Source organism: Phyllobates terribilis, unplaced genomic scaffold, assembly GCF_046119375.1.
Source record: "Phyllobates terribilis strain yellow unplaced genomic scaffold, ASM4611937v1 Scaffold_8__6_contigs__length_399053987, whole genome shotgun sequence".
In the NCBI taxonomy this organism is placed as follows: domain Eukaryota; kingdom Metazoa; phylum Chordata; class Amphibia; order Anura; family Dendrobatidae; genus Phyllobates; species Phyllobates terribilis.
In genome coordinates, this window is record NW_027362768.1 from 278440484 (window position 1) to 278457261 (window position 16778).

Here is a 16778-nt window from a genome sequence, read left to right on the forward strand (position 1 = left end):
GGCATCACAAGCCTGTCAGACCATTAGGAAACTGTGTTATAAAGAATTGTACTATTTCTTATTGACTTTTTCATAGAAATAAAAACTTTTAGCTTATTTTGGTGTATGTACTCTTCAGAAAGTACAGTTTTAGGAAGTAGTTGTGAGGTTATTGATTTTACTAAGCTATATAATTTTATTATATTTTATTTTGAAAAGCTTAATATGGATTTAGACAAACTGACCCGCGTTGTTAATCGCCCTCCAATTGGCTTCGTAGAAGCCAATCGGCAGTCATCTAATGGCCGGCATAGATGGTGCGACCACACATCCACGCACAGAGAACGAGTGCTAACCTGCTAATTCTGTGCTCATAGACTTCCATTGTTCTCGGCAGCACATATCCTGCTTACACAATGTGCTGTAGAGAATGCTGGCTTTTTTTTTTTTTTTTAAAGAAAGCTTATTAAAAATCGTTTCACCCAACAAATGAGCGATTGGCAGCCTGATTACACCGGCTGATTATCAGGAGACAAGTATTCCTAGGAATTTTTGTTCCGTATAATTTAATATAATATAATTTCCCTCCATAGTTAAACGGTTACCCCCATCTTTAGCAGTTATCACCCATTAATAGGATTACTGAGATCTTGTGCATAGTTGAGGGTTCAATTCCTGGGAGCGCCATCGGAAACAAAATTAGGGCTAACAGTGTCTCAATTTAAAGGAGTGGTGGCCAGGCTTGTCTCATTCTGTCTCATATAAAGCTAGTGGCAAAAGCTGAGTGCTGTACTCCGTTATCTCCAACAGTCCCCTAGAAAATATATGAGGTGGTGCGCATGTCCTACCACCGCATCATTCTTATGGGACTCTGCAGAGTCTGGTTCTTGGGACCGGTCAAGCTGCCAGCTGCTGGACCCCCAGTGATCAGCAAATTACCACGTATCTTATGGAAGTGATTTTTAAGCCCTCCAAACACATTAGAATAAAGTTGTCTGAATCTGACAATATTGGTGGGATAGAGCGACCATGTAATGTAAATGTGGCCTCCCAAATATTCCCTGAAAGATGATGTTTAAGGAGAAAAAGGGTCTTGGACCCCTTGAATTTAAAAGTATCATCCTTTTTGTTTTCATGGAAGGTTTTTCACCAGAGTTTTCTGACCGCAGCTTGATCTATTATCCCAATAGAGAAAACAAGAACTTTGAACATGATTTCTCAGCCCAACTTCTATCTAAGGTGTTGGGCTCCTTGAGATGTGGCATATTTTTCAGATTTGGCATGGGTATCGGAGTATTAACTCCTGGGACCTGCATCAAACCATGGAACAAAGGTGCTACAGCAACACAGCCTACAACTAAATGGTCACTGTTATTTCAACAACCTTTGTATAATTCAGTAGCACAAGCAAATACAAAAAAGACTTTGTATCATATCTTATGAGAGAAATCTGCTTCTTTCTACACTTAAGAGCCAGTTCTTTCTTCTGAACTCTGAAATACAGCTAAATCCATCAAAACAAGATGAACACTCACTGTGGTAACATATCACCGCTGCATTTTGAAGTTTATAGAAAAGGGAGGGAGCAGAGCAAGAGAGGGAGACAGAGACACACAAACATTAATGTAATTATTATTTATTCCATGGCGCTTTACATGTGAAAAGGGGTAAACATAATAAAAAACAAGTATAATAATCTTAAACAATACAAGTCACCGACTGGTACAGAAGGAGACAGCACCCTGCCCGTGAGGGCTCACAATCTACAAGGGATGGGTGAGGGTACAGTAGGTGAGGGTAGAGCTGGTCGTGCAGCATTATTTGTGGAGTGGTGGTTACTGCAGGTTGTAGGCTTGTCGGAAGAGGTGGGTCTTCAGGTTCCTTTTGAAGGTTTCCATGGTAGGCGAGAGTCTGATGTGTTGGGGTAGATATTTCCAGAGTAGGGGGTATGCACGGGAGAAATCTTGTATGCGATTTTGGGAAGAGGAGATAAGAGGGGAGTAGAGAAAGAGATCTTGTGAGGATCGGAGGTTGCATGCAGGTAAGTACCAGGAGACTAGGTCACAAATATATGGAGGAGACAGGTTGTGGATGGCTTTGTATGCCATGGTTAGGGTTTTGAACTGGAGTCTCTGGACGATGGAGAGCCAGTGCAGGGATTGACAGAGGGGAGAGGCTGGGGAATAGCGAGGGGACAGGTGGATTAGTCGGGCAGCAGAGTTGAGGATAGATTGGAGGGGTGCGAGAGTGTTAAAGGGAAGGCCACAGAGCAGGAGGTTGCAGAGGTCGAGGTGGGAGATGATGAGGGCATGGACTAATGTTTTTTGCAGATTCTTGATTAAGGAATGTGCGGATCTGGGAAATATTTTTGCGGTTGAGTCGGCAGGAAGAGGAAAGGGCTTGGATATGTGGTTTGAAGGAGAGATCAGAGTCCAGGGTTACCCCCTGGCAGCGAGCTTGTTGGACTGGAGAGAGTGGGCAGCCATTGGCTTTAATGGATAGGTCTGTTGGAGGGGTTGAGTGAGATGGAGGAAAGATGATGAATTCTGGTTTGTCCATGTTAAGTTTTAGAAATCTGTAATATGTAACTATGAATCCAGTACTGGAGTGAGATAAACACCGCTCAGTACTCCTGTAGAATGTCCAGTATGCTGCCACTGCTTGTGATCATGCTCTACGAAAAACAAATGCCAAATACTCAGGGCTGTGGAGTCGGAGCCCATTTTGGTGGAGTCAGAGTTGCTATAAAATGGACCAACTCCGACTCCTAAAATATATAATAAATTGGGTACAGTAGTTCAATGCAGTTTGTGGGGAATATTTTTTTCATAAGGATTTGGGAAAGTTATGAAATGTCCTATTCCTGATCTAAGGGTCTAGACTTTTAGCTGAGATGAATCTGTGCTGCTGTAAATTTATCACTTAAACATGAGCCATGTATGAGGGAGTCGGAGTCGTGGAGTCGGTGTCATGGAAATTCAGGAGTCGGAGGTTTGGCTTACCAACTCCACAGCCCTGCAATACTGACCAGTATGCTCCCTATTGATTGTGGCCTTTGTAGCCATGAAGTATTGGCTGATGTCTGCATTTGTGACAAATATGGGAAGACTTGAGAACTTTGTTCAAGGAATACAAGTCCTGAAAAGGTTGATTATTAACTACAATATATATGACTTACTTTGAAATGTAGTTACATTTTAAGCATGTTCTTTGAGAACAATACTTATCTTTTCATTATAGCCATTAAGTACGTCACACCATGTTCTGATATTCTAAGAAACGTCTTTGGATTTCATCATGCCTGATACTTTGTTCTTGCAGCAGATAAAAGTCACTGCCAAAGACGTCCACAGAGTATTCCCCTGTCCTTTTTGAAAATACTTTCACACTTGTTTGATCCTGTATGTACATAGGAGGGTCTGGAGGAACAACTGTCAGTACAGCACTTAGCCATTTCCAGCTCCTATAGACAATGAATTGAGCTTGAGGTCGAGCATGTGCACCTTTGCTTCATTCAGGACAGGGCTCTGAGCACCTTTCTTGGAATTGCTGGGGGTCCCAGCTGCCACCCCCAGCTATCATTTATAAGCATTTGGGAATAACCATTTAAGCTGCCCATACATTTTAGATAACTCTAAGATGAATGCACATTTGACCCATAGCTATTTCCCTTAACCACCCAGATATACTACTGTTGAAAAAGTTTGGGGTCATTTAGAAATTTAATTATTTTTTAAAGAAAAGCACATTTTTTTTTCAGTGAAGCTAACTTTAAATGAATCAAAAATACACTCTATACATTGTTAATGTGGTAAATGATTATTCTAGCTGCAAACGTCTTGTTTTTAGTGCAATATCTACATAGGTGTATAGAGGCCCATTTCCAACAACCACCACTCCAGTGCTTGAATGGTACATTGTGTTTGCTAACTGTGTAAGAAGGTTAATGGATGTTTAGAAAACCCTAGAAAACCCTTGCACAAATATGTTAGCCCAGCTGAAAACGGTTTGGCTGATTTGAGAAGCTAAAAAATTGACCTTCCTTTGAGCTAGTTGAGAATCTGGAGCATTACATTTGTTTGTTCTATGAAACTCTCAAAATGGGCAGAATGTTATGTTCTGCTACCAGAGCTAAGGAAAGAGAGGAGATCTGTCCCTACTATAGGACTCAGCTGAATCCCTACGATGTAACAGGGAACCTGATCCTGCGATCAGACCTGCTAAAGTCCTAATCTAGTCTGTACGGAGACCTATAGATGTGGGGAGGGAATCCCTACAAGTACTAAGGACTGGGAGGAATATGGGACACCTCCTAACAGAAATAGTAGCAGACAGACGAACAAACAAAATAGATAGAACATAGAGGTCCGTAGACCAAGCAAACTAACAGAGCTAGATACAGAGCACAGGCTAGCTAGAAAGTAGATATACAATGAAGTCCAGCAAAGCCAGAAGGGCGGAGCAGGATTAAATAGGCCAACAAGGTCATGTGACTAGCAAAGGAAAAAAAACCTAACAGCAAGGTTCTAACAGTACCCCCCCTTCTAAGAGGATCCTCCGGATCCCCTAGGACCAGGCTTATCAGGAAATCTCCTGTGAAACGCTCTGATAAGTCTGGACGCGGAAACATCATCTGACCTCACCCAAGAGTTATCCTCGGGTCCGAAACCTTTCCAGGCCACAAGATACTGCAAACTACCTCTATACCGTCTAGAGTCAAGGATGCGAGAAATTTCATATTCCCCGTCCTCCACCACCGGAGGAACAGAGGCAGAGGCGTCACCATCCGACACAACAGCTTTTTTTAACAGAGAGACATGAAAGACCGGATTAATTCTCCAGGAGGTAGGAACCTCCAACCTAACAGCAGATTGGTTGACAACCTGAAGCACCTTAAAGGGCCCTACAAACTTGGGACCCAATTTCTTAGAAGGAATCCTCAACCGCAGATTCCTAGAGGACAACCAAACCATGTCACCAACAGCGAACAAAACCTCCTGTCGTTTCCTATCAAAGTAGTCTTTAGATTTTCTGTTGGCCTCCTGAAGATTACCACGCACATCCGTCCAAACTCTTTCCAAATCACCGGAAAAATTCTCCTCCTCAGGCACGGCAGATCCCAACTTGGAGAACGACCCAAACGACGGATGTCTCCCAGAACAACAAAAAAAAGGCGAACAACCAGCAGAAGAAGATGTATGATTGTTCAGAGCAAATTCGGCAAGTGGCAGAAACTCAGACCACCCCTCTTGATTGTCTGCCACAAAACAACGCAAGAACTGCTCAACATCCTGGTTTTTCCTTTCTGTCTGGCCATTAGATTCAGGATGATATCCGGACGAAAACGACAAATGAATTCCCAACCTGTCACAAAAGGCACGCCAAAAACGAGCGACGAACTGAGGACCCCTATCAGAAACAATGTCAGTAGGAACGCCATGAAGTCTGACAATTTCCTTGACAAAGGCCTTAGCGAGAGTTTTAGCGCAGGGCAGTTTGACGAAGGGAACCAAGTGACACATCTTGCTAAAACTGTCCACGACCACCCAGATGACAGTAAAACCCTCAGAGGGGGGAAGGTCAGTTATAAAGTCCATAGCCAAATGTGTCCAAGGAGCACTGGGGACCTCCAAAGGACAAAGCAACCCCGCAGCAGGAGTATGTGAGGACTTAGATCTAGCACATATAGTACATTGGCGCACCCACTTAATGACTTCCTTCTGCCATCCAGGCCACCAAAAACTGCGACCCACCAGTCTCTTGGTCTCAGAGATTCCGGGATGACCTGCCAACCGAGATTCGTGACACTCAACAAACAAATCTCTCCTAAAGGTCCCAGGCACAAACAACCTCCCATGAGGAGTGTTAGATGGGGCATTCTCCTGAGCTTTAAGAATCTCATCTTCCAAAACGGAGTCTAAAGCAGCTATCACAACACCTTCTTGTAAAATGTTTTCCTCTTTCTCAGCACCGACTATGGGAGAAAAACTGCGAGACAAGGCATCCGCCTTAACATTCTTAGTACCAGGGATGTAAGTAACGGAGAAATTAAACCGCGAGAAAAACAGTGCCCACCTAGCCTGACGGGCATTCAGGCGCTTGGCAGCATCAAGATATATCAGATTTTTATGATCCGTAAGAACCTGAACGGGAAATTCTGCACCTTCCAAGAAGTGGCGCCAGTGTTCAAATGCGAGTTTAATAGCCAATAATTCCCGATTACCAATATCGTAATTCAATTCAGTCTCCGAAAATTTTTTTGAAAAAAAGGCACAGGGATGTAATCCATCCCCGTTATCCTGAGACAATACTGCGCCAACCCCCACAGAGGAAGCATCAACCTCAACCAAAAACGGCCTAGTAACATCAGGCTGCATAAGGATGGGAGCAGAGGTGAACCTCTCCTTGAGATACACAAAAGCTTCAATGGCCTCAGAAGACCACTGAACCGCATCAGCACCTTTCCTGGTGAGATCAGTCAGAGGTTTGACAATACTAGAAAATTTTTTTATGAATTTTCTATAGTAATTGGCGAAACCCAAAAACCTCTGTATCGATTTCAAACCAATAGGCCTAGGCCATTCCTGCACAGCCTGAACCTTAACCGGATCCATCTCAAAACCTTTGCTGGAGATAATGTAGCCCAAAAAACTAATTCTCTGTACAGCGAACTCACATTTCTCCAGCTTAGCAAAAAGCGAATTGTCCATTAATAACTGTAATACCTCACGCACGCTCCGCCAATGAGACTCCAGATCTGGCGAATAAATCAAAATGTCATCCAAATACACAACCACATTTTTACCAATCAAAGGTCTAAGGATGTCATTAATCAGATTCTGAAAAAATGCAGGAGCATTAGTAAGACCAAAAGGCATAACAAGATTCTCAAAATGACCCACAGGAGTGTTAAAAGCAGTCTTCCATTCATCACCCTCCTTCATGCGCAACAGATTGTATGCCCCCTTAAGGTCAATTTTAGAGAACCACTTGGCCCCCAATAACTGGTTAAACAGATCAGGAATCAATGGCAGTGGGTAAGGATTGCGTACCGTAATTTTGTTAATCTCACGAAAATCCAGACAAGGACGTAAACCGCCGTCCTTTTTTTTTACAAAAAAAAATCCAACCGCCACAGGAGACTTAGAGGGCCTAATGTGACCGGCGGCCAAACTTGTCTGTATGTATTCCTCCAAAGCCTTCCTCTCAGGAATAGTAAGGTTAAATAAACGACTTTTAGGAAGAGTCGCTCCAGGGACAAATTCAATAGAACAATCATAGTCTCTATGGGGAGGCAAAACCTGCGATTCCTTCTCAGAAAAAACTCTCCAAAAATCCTGAATAGGAACAGGCAATTCTCCCCTATCCAAAGCTGCAATACGCCCGTTACAACACTTGTCATAACATTTATGGCTCCAGGATTTAATTTCACTGGTAGACCAATCCAGTACAGGATTGTGAAATTTTAACCAGGGCAAACCCAATATTACTGGAGAAGGCAAGTTATTCAACACTACCAAATCCAATTTCTCATGGTGAACACCATTAATAGTGAGAGGAAATTCACTGACCTTGAGAGTAATATTCTTCAAAGGGGAGCCATCCACAGAAACCACAGCAATGGGGGATGATAAAGGTTCAGGTTTTAAATTGAGTTTTTCCACGAATCCGCCATCAATAACATTCAGAGTAGACCTGCAATCAACAAACACCCGAAATTCCATTAATTTTTCCTGAGCAATCGTGGAAGCAGCTAAAAATATACCCTTGGAATTTAAACAGGCAATACGGGCGTGACTGACCATTTTTTTTTCTTTCTTCATACGAAGCTCACAGCCTTTAATCAAATGACCAGATTTTCCGCAATAGAAACACAAGCCTTCCGAAAAACGACGGTCTTTTTCTTGAGAGCGAGGTGCCACCGATCCAATCTCCATCGGTTCACCACTGTTAGTACACACATTATCATAACCAGAAACTGACATAGCAGAGGATTTGCTCTCATTAACCCTAGCACGCAGTCTTCTATCCACCCGTATAGCTAATTGCATAGCCTGTTGCAAATCCTCAGGTGTAGGATAAGCAATTAGCAGGTCTTTAACCTTTTCACTGAGCCCAGCAAGAAATAGACTTTTCAGAGCAGAATCGTTCCACCCTGTTTGAGTGGACCAACGACGAAAATGAGTACAATATTTTTCTACATTACCTGATCCTTGTTTTAAACGTCTCAACTCAGTCTCAGCTGATGCCACACGGTCAGGATCATCATATAATAGTCCTAAAGCAGAAAGAAAACTATCCACTGATCTGAAGCATGTATCACTAGGTTGCAAAGAAAAGGCCCACTCCTGAGGCTCTTTGCGCAAAAGTGACATTATGAACCCTACGCGCTGGGATTCATCCCCAGAGGACTTGGGTCTCAAACGAAAATACAATAAGCAAGCATTTTTAAATGAAAAAAATTCTCGATGTTCACCAAAAAATAAATCCGGCAAACATACCTTAGGCTCCAAGAAATATGCTCCAGGACAGTTACTCACGTGCTGACGGAGCTCGGCCACTTCCAGAGAGAGTCCCTGCAGGTGTTTAGCCAAATCCTGAACCGACACCATGATGGAACAAAAAAAAAAAAAAAAAAAAAAATCTTTCCTTAGAGAATTTGCAGGCTGGACTTACTGTTATGTTCTGCTACCAGAGCTAAGGAAAGAGAGGAGATCTGTCCCTACTATAGGACTCAGCTGAATCCCTACGATGTAACAGGGAACCTGATCCTGCGATCAGACCTGCTAAAGTCCTAATCTAGTCTGTACGGAGACCTATAGATGTGGGGAGGGAATCCCTACAAGTACTAAGGACTGGGAGGAATATGGGACACCTCCTAACAGAAATAGTAGCAGACAGACGAACAAACAAAATAGATAGAACATAGAGGTCCGTAGACCAAGCAAACTAACAGAGCTAGATACAGAGCACAGGCTAGCTAGAAAGTAGATATACAATGAAGTCCAGCAAAGCCAGAAGGGCGGAGCAGGATTAAATAGGCCAACAAGGTCATGTGACCAGCAAAGGAAAAAAAACCTAACAGCAAGGTTCTAACACAGAAAACGAGAACTTTCATGTGAAACTCTACAGTCTATTCTTGTTTTTAGAAATGAAGGCTATTCCATGCGAGAAGTTGCCAAGAAACTGAAGATTTCCTACAACAGTGTGTACTATTCCCTTCAGAGGAGAGCACAAACAGGCTCTAACCAGAGTAGAAAGAGAAGTGGGAGGCCCTGCTGCACAACTGAGCAACAAGACAAGTACATTAGAGTCTCTAGTTTGAGAAATCGACACCTCACAGCTCCTCAATTGGCAGCTTCATTAAATAGTACATGCAAAACGCCAGTGTCAACGTCTACAGTGAAGAGGCGACTGCGGGAGGCTGGCCTTCAGGGCAAAGTGGCAAAGAAAAAGCCATATCTGAGACTGGCTAATAAAAGGGAAAGATTAATATGAGCAAAAGAACACAGACATTGGACAGAGGAAGATTGGAAACAAAGTTTTATGGACAGACAAATCAAAGTTTGAGGTGTTTGGATCACATAGAAGAACATTTGTGAGACTCAGAACAACTGAAAAGATGCTGGAAGAGTGCCTGACGCCAACTGTCAAGCATGGTGGAGGTAATGTGATGGTCTGGGGTTGCTTTGGTGCTGGTAAAGTGGGAGATTTGTACAAGGTAAATGGGATTTTGAATAAGGAAGGCTATCACTCCATTTTGCAACGCCATGCCATACCCTGTGGACAGCGCTTGATTGGAGCCAATTTCATCCTACAACAGGACAATGACCCAAAGCACACCTGCAAATTATGCATGAACTATTTAGGGAAGAAGCAGGCAGCTGGTATTCTATCTGTAATGGAGTGGCCAGCGCAGTCACCAGATCTCAACCCCATTGAGCTGTTGTGGGAGCAGCTTGACCGTATGGTGCGCAAAAAGTGCCCATCAAGCCAATCCAACTTGTGAGAGGGGCTTCAGGAAGCATGGGGTGAAATTTCTCAAGATTACCTCAGCAAATTAACAGCTAGAATGCCAAAGGTCTGCAATGCTGGAATTGCTGCAAATGGAGCATTCTGTGGCGAAAGCAAAGTTTGAAGGAGAAAATTATTCTTTCAAATAAAAATCATTATTTGTTACCTTGTCAATGTCTGGACAATATTTTCTATTCATTTTGCAACTCATTTGATAAATAAAAGTATGAGTTTTCATAGAAAACACAAAATTGTCTGGGCGACCCCAAACTTTTGAACGGTAGTGTACATGCACGCTTAGATAATTATATTATATTATAATACCTGCTGGCATATTATAATATGCCAGCAGGTTTTTGCTATGTAATCTGAGAGCAATATGATGTAGGGGCAGGGCAGAGAGCTTGATTCCAACAATGTTTCACTTACTGGGCTGTGTGCTATACTTTCAATACAATCAGTGTTTTATCAGCAGGAGATTATCACTGCAGGGCTAGGTGTCACGTGCCCGGCAGTCCAGCTAATCTATGTAACTCCACCCCCACCGCTGATTGGCTGCTTGCCACAGGAAGCTGCCAATCCATGGTGTGGGCAGGGTTATGCCGAGCTCAGCATTCTAACCACTGCTACACCTAGAGCAGAGAAAACAGGGATTCTATCAAAACTGCACCAAACATCCCAGTAAGTGATATATATCGCTGGAATCAGGGTCTCTGCCCCTACATCTTGCTGATCTTAGATCACAATTACTTTTTAAGCATTCATGTTTTTTTTTCCAAAAGATACAGGGGAATAAGTGGCTTATTTTTTCTGGGAAGAAAGCATTGGACATGTTGAATTACACGCACTTACACACCTTGGCTGCTCCCAAGGTTATTAATGGTTGTCTGAGGATTGTTCTGCCGCACTGAATGCACTTAGGCACAGAAATTATCAAGATCCTCTGCTGGCAGCTTCCTTTGCAATTGCTGACCAATGATGTCCCAGATGTGCTGATTAGGAGACACATCCAGAGACACTGCAGGACATGGCAGCATGTCTATGCCACGCAGGCTGCTCACAGTAGCAGGAGCGTCATACGGCCTGGCATTGTCTTGTTGAAAAACTGCTAGTGGGACACATTCATATTCCCGCGTGAAGGCATCTTCATGGCTTTGCCCATGTGGTGTCCAGACCAATCTTGGGTATCAATGCATCCAAGACAAAAGAGGAACTCATTGCTGAAGAGGATAGCCCTCCTTTGCTTTCATGCTCTGCCCCATGATAGCCTTTGAGAGCGGTGACGTGTGGTCAATAGAACACCTGTAGCTGGTGTGGCTCCTAGCCCAATGTCGTGTGAATGTTTTTGATTGTGTAGTTTGTGTAGTCACTGATGTCTTTAGTCTTGGTATGTGACGTGTAATTGCACTTGCAGTACAGTATGGATCAGTATGCGTCATTCTTCTAATCTGAGGAGACTTTGTGGGCAACCCTAGAAGAAGCCTTCACTAGGGAAAGTCACACTGGTCCTACATCTGGGATTATGGTGTGGGAATGACAAAATGTTGGATAGTCAGATTTTTTTTCTTTCCAGCTAAACTAAGAGCTTGGCGTTACATTGATTTGGTCATGGAATCTGGGATATGGTTATTTATCCAAAGTATGTCAACACAACAAAGCCAGGCCACATGTTGCTCGTGCTACTGTGAGAAGGCTGAATGCCCAAAATATGCTACTATGTCCTGCAGCATCTCTGGACTTGTCTCCCATCAAGCACATCTGGACATCATTGGTTGGCAATAAAGGGAGCTGCCAGCAGTGGAACTTGATGATTTGTGCATTCGGCGTGGAAGAACATTCCTCAGACAACCATTAATAACCTCGTTGACCGCAGACAGGGCTGTAAGTGGCTGTATTTCTGCATGTGACATTCATATTCTATACTGAATAAATTGAGAGATGTTTTGAAAATTTTATTTCCATTTTTTCATCATTTGCAGATCAGTAACATCTCTATCCATCTTGATTTCCATAATTCCACAACTTTTCCTTCTTGATGTTGCAGTTTTAATGTTAAAGGGGTTGTCCACTACTAGGACAACCCCTTCTTGATCTAAATGTTTGGCCCCAACAAAATAAAAAGCCTATATTCACCTCCATGCTGGCGCCATACCAGCGGTGTCGGCACTCGCGGTCCCGGGTTTCCCGTGCGGGGGAATGACACGTAGTGCCCGGCGCCCAATCAGCGCTGGCGTCACTGTCTCCATGTTCAAAGCGTCCGAAGTCGGAGAGGAAGTCTGGTCTGTAGCTGATCTCTCACTTCCTCTTTATGTTCAAAACATCCGAAGGCAGAGACTGTGACGCCAGCGCTTATTGGGCGCCGGGCTTACGTGTCATAACAACCGCATGAGAGCCCCGGGACCGCGAGTGCCGACACTGCTGGAACGGAGCCGGCACGGGAGGGGAGTATAGGCTTTTTTATTTTATCGGGGCCAAACATTTAGATCAAGAAGGGGTTGTCTTAGTAGTGGACAACCCCTTTAAGGAGAGTAGTTGCTTCTCTTTTCTTTTACTTTAAGATCAGAAAACCCCTTTAGAAAACAACTCTATTGTTTAGCACTGTGCAATAGGGTGCAAAACACCAAGTGGTTAAGAAGACGTGCTATTTGTAATACAAAACAATATATTTTTATGGGGATGTATACTTTTACAGGGCACTTTGCAAATATGCATATATAAATATATGTCTATATTTGTTCTGGCAGGAAAGTCCATGGAATACCTTCGCTGCTTGTACTTCCGCATGAAGAATGAGGTTTTTCGTGGATCACGACCTTATGAGTCTGGACCTCTTGAGGAGTTTTTAAAAAGGGAATTTGGGGAGCAAACCAAGATGACAGATGTGATGCACCCCAAGTGAGTTGAATCTAAGTAAAATGTTTAATTTTTACTGAGCTTTTAACTCTAATAACATTTATACCAGTTTGCTCTTTTTGTTTACTATAGTAATCTTTTTTTTGCCCTTTCCCAGTTCTTAGTTTTCTTTAATGTCCTAGGTTCATGTGTTTTACCGTCTTGACCCCAATGTTTCTTTACTGTTAATGGCATCAACATAAGGCTTTAAATACCACCTTTGGGGGGACGTGGTTATGCAGCTGAGCGGCCGCACTGCAGCAGAGCTCCTGATATCCTGTGAAGAATACAGCCTGAATTACCGTAATATAAGTTTCCCCCTCTGGGTGGAATTTTTCAGTGGGTGAGAGGAATCCGCTGGGCTCCGTTTGGCAGCGGCGGAGAAGGCAGAAAGACCCTGTGCCCCCTCCCAAGGCCCTTAAGCCAACCCCACTCTGAGGAGAATGCAGCGGCCATCTTGAAGCCGGATACGGGGCTGAGAGGTGAGGAGTGCCGAGAGAAGGAGAAGGGACCAGGAACAGCCTCACCGATTCACCCACCTGTACTCTTGAGTGTCCAGTTGCCCCGGGGACCCCGGCTCAGCGGCGGTGTCAGTTCTCCTGTCTTCCGTGCGGCAGGGAGGCAAAGACGTTGCTGGGTCCTAGTGCCACCATACCTTAGATGCTGCTGGCAGCAAGGAGATACAGGTGTGGCGCAGAGAGGAAGCCTGGAGCTTGGAGGACCCCTGTGAGTGCGAAAGAAAGGCATTAAATAAACCTCTGGGAAAAACAAGAGGGACGGTGTGTGCTCATTCTCCACTTCCCCTGGTGAACAGATTAGTGCCATTCTCCCCCCAGCAACATGCTTCCTGACCTGGATTATATCCTAGGCACTGCCTCCATAGAGGGCTGGGAGGTGTACCCAGTTGCAGAGGATGTTTGAGGGACTAAATGAGTCGCAGCAAACGTGTCGGTAGGGAAGAAGGAAGGGCACAGCCAGAAGTTGAGGAAAATGCCAGATTATCCTGTGTGAGGAGACAGAGAGATGTAAGCGGTGAGGTGACTGCCAAACTGGAGCAATTCGCTCACAAGGCACAAAATACAACGCCCAGGCCCCAATGGTCATGATGGAAAGTGCAACGGTCACTAAATATGTCACCTACGGGTTCCCGCTACTCTACTTTTTCTATGGATGTAGAATGTGAAATGGCTTCCTCTTCATGGGGGGGTCCCTGAACTGGGAAGGCCTTTGGACGTGGAAGGCACAAAGGGTGCATCTGTGAATATATCGCTGGGTGACTCTCCTTCCCTATTGGATGTTCTTAATTCAGTAAATAAGTGTAAGTCAACTCTTGATACACCTACAGGTCAAGTAGGCTTTATTCAGGAAACTATTTCTATAATCTGTCTGGATGTGCAGAAGGGAGTGGAACTTACCACGGCCGTCGAGAGCCAGGTAAGTGAGCTGAAAGACTCATTTCCTCCTGTCCATAGTGATGTTCAAAATCATACACAGATGGTGGCAGAGCTGTTGGCTAGAGCTGAAGACCTAGAAAATCTTCAGAGACGCAATAACATTAGGCTGGTGGGTGTCCTGTAGGAAGTGGAAGGGGGAAACCCAGGCAGTTTCTTTGAAAGATGGCTTCTTGACACCTTCAGCAAAGAAGTCCTTACCCATCTATTGGCGATGGAAAGGGCCAATAGAGTCCCTACTAGACTGGGACCAGTGGGCAGACCTCCCCAGCCTGTTCTGATTAAAATATTACTTTACGAAGATCAGGACATAAATCTGAGAAAGGCCTGGGAGATGAAAGACATTAGGCTTGGTGGGCAGAAGGTCTCATTCTTTCTGGATTTTTCAGTGGCCGTTCAGTGAAAGAGATCCATGTTTCTGGACATTAAAAGGAGATTGAGAACACTGGGAGTACAATATTCCATGATTTATCCTGCTAAGTTGAGTGGTTTCCCTTGGTACTACTGCCTTCCTTGAGTCTCACACTCATGAGAGTCCAAACATCTCACGGCATCCATAGGAGTCTCAACAGGACATGAGAGCTGGAAGGGCTTGAGTGAAAAGGAGTCTATAGAAGAAGAATTCTGTTGCACTAAATCTTCTGGTGGCGGGGGGGGGAGGCAAAAAGTTCACTGGGGGGGGTTTCAGCCTGGAACCCCGGGTTTCCTTGAAAGTTCAAGATTGTATAAGAATGTATGTTAAAGCTACGGTTTAGTTCTGAGTATGTATTTAATTCTCTCTGATACTTATAGCAATAGAGCTGGTAAAGAAGTGTTTGTGTTCCTACAGTAAGAGAGCATAACGAATGGTTCTATATATTTTTATACCTCATCCCTTGTAAGGGTAGGTTTACGCTGGATAAGGTGGGGGGAAGAGTTTGGAGATTGGGTTGGTTTTCATGGGTATACACATGTTTTAATTCTTAGCTCTGGGTTGGGAAAATTTCTACACAAGATGGAATATTGAAAGTTATTCTTGAATTTTAAAATATGGGTTTAATGGTAAAATTTATGTCTTGGAATCTTTGCTTTCTTAAAGACAATGCTAAGAGGCAAGCACACTTAGCACTTCGAGCACATTAGGAGAATTAATCCCGGCTATTGAAGGACTGCAGGAAATGCACTTGACCAAGGAATCTATTAATCTGCTGAACAGATCCTGGATGGGGCTTAGTCGTTATTCTGTTCATTCTAGCTATGCCCCAGAGTACATAAGAACATTCCCTTTTAAATATTTAGATTTATTTAAAGATGATGAGGGTAGATTTGTTTTGGTTCGTTGTAAGCCGTCTCAAATACTAGTGAAGCTAGCGAATTTGCCGGATATCCCCTTCATAATTATGGGCGACTTAAATAATATATGTAACTCTATTAATGATGGGTGTCCAGCGGGGGATGACAATTTGTCCCCTTTTGGCCGCCTGATTAATGAAGTGGATTTGGTAAATATTTGGAGGGAAAGAGCTCTTAACCTAAAGTTTTTTTCATATACATCCTCGACATACCGATCTCTTTCAAGAATAAGCATGATTCTCTGCAACCCCTCCTATGGTCCTGTATCTTTTCAATATCAAATACGCCCCTAGGTCCCGATCAGACCAATCTCCTCTCCTATTTCACATACAAGTAGACCCAATGCGAAATAGATATTTTTTAGACTGAAAACTTAAGCCATTTTGGCTCAAACTTATCAACCTAGATAATATTGGGGGAAGCTGACAGAATTTTTCGATCTGAATGTAGGTACTGCACCCTTGAATGTATTTTGTGAAGCTGTAACCCGACTCATGTACAGTAGTGTTCAAAATAATAGCAGTGTTTTCATGAGTTAAGCACAACATCTTTATACTAGTTTTTATTTCCATACATTGGGAACATTGCACACTGTTTTCTATTTCAAAACATGAAGAGCAATGTATATAACTTTTAACTACTTTACAGAAAATAACAACAAATGAACATTGGGCTGTTCTAAAACATAGCAGTGTCTGCATTTGCCTTTACAAACTCACAATATGTACTTATTTTTTAAGGATTTAGCATTCCTGTGAATCACTAACCTAATATTTAGCTGTATACCTACAGTCTTTTAGAACTGCTTCACATCTATGTTGCATAGAGTCAACCAACTTCTGGCACCTGTCAACTGTTTTTCCAGCCCAGGATGCTTTGACTACATCCCACAATTTTTTGGCATTGGTTGGCTTTGCCTCGGAAACGGCATTTTTGATGTCGCCCCACAAGTGTTCTATCGGATTAAGGTCTGGGGATTGGGCTGGCCACTCCATAACCTCAATTTTGTTGGACTGGATCAAGATTTTGCTCGTTTACTGATGTGTTTAGGGTCGTTGTCTTATTGAAACACCCATTTCAAGGGCATATCCTCTTCAGCGTAAGGTAACT

The 16778-nt window shown here is 43.4% G+C and overlaps 1 protein-coding gene and 2 long non-coding RNA genes across 6 annotated transcripts in view; 1 reads left to right on the forward strand and 2 right to left on the reverse strand.

Moving 5' to 3' along the window:
* The window catches only part of PLA2G6 (phospholipase A2 group VI), a 66204-nt gene that overhangs the window by 35097 nt on the left and 14329 nt on the right, over positions 1-16778 (forward strand). For all 3 annotated transcript variants that reach the window (XM_073644284.1, XM_073644287.1, XM_073644286.1), the window contains one exon: positions 12738-12888. In XM_073644284.1, the coding sequence (XP_073500385.1) occupies positions 12738-12888 (151 nt within the window). The remainder of the gene's footprint in view (positions 1-12737; positions 12889-16778) is intronic.
* LOC141157258 (uncharacterized) overlaps positions 1-16778 on the reverse strand; it is a 114114-nt gene that overhangs the window by 30932 nt on the left and 66404 nt on the right. Inside the window, exons 2-3 of one of the 2 annotated variants that reach the window (XR_012247773.1) lie at positions 13425-13609; positions 1629-1942 (exon numbers count right to left, since the gene is read on the reverse strand). This is a non-coding gene — a long non-coding RNA (uncharacterized lncRNA). Of the gene's footprint in view, positions 1-1628; positions 1943-13424; positions 13610-16778 lie in introns of those variants that run through there. The other variant, XR_012247772.1, reaches the window with a different exon arrangement.
* On the reverse strand, positions 7799-8566 carry LOC141156522 (uncharacterized). The gene is made up of 3 exons (XR_012247654.1): positions 8520-8566; positions 8186-8257; positions 7799-7926 (listed from the first exon to the last, which is right to left on the reverse strand). It is a non-coding gene; the product is annotated as an uncharacterized lncRNA (long non-coding RNA).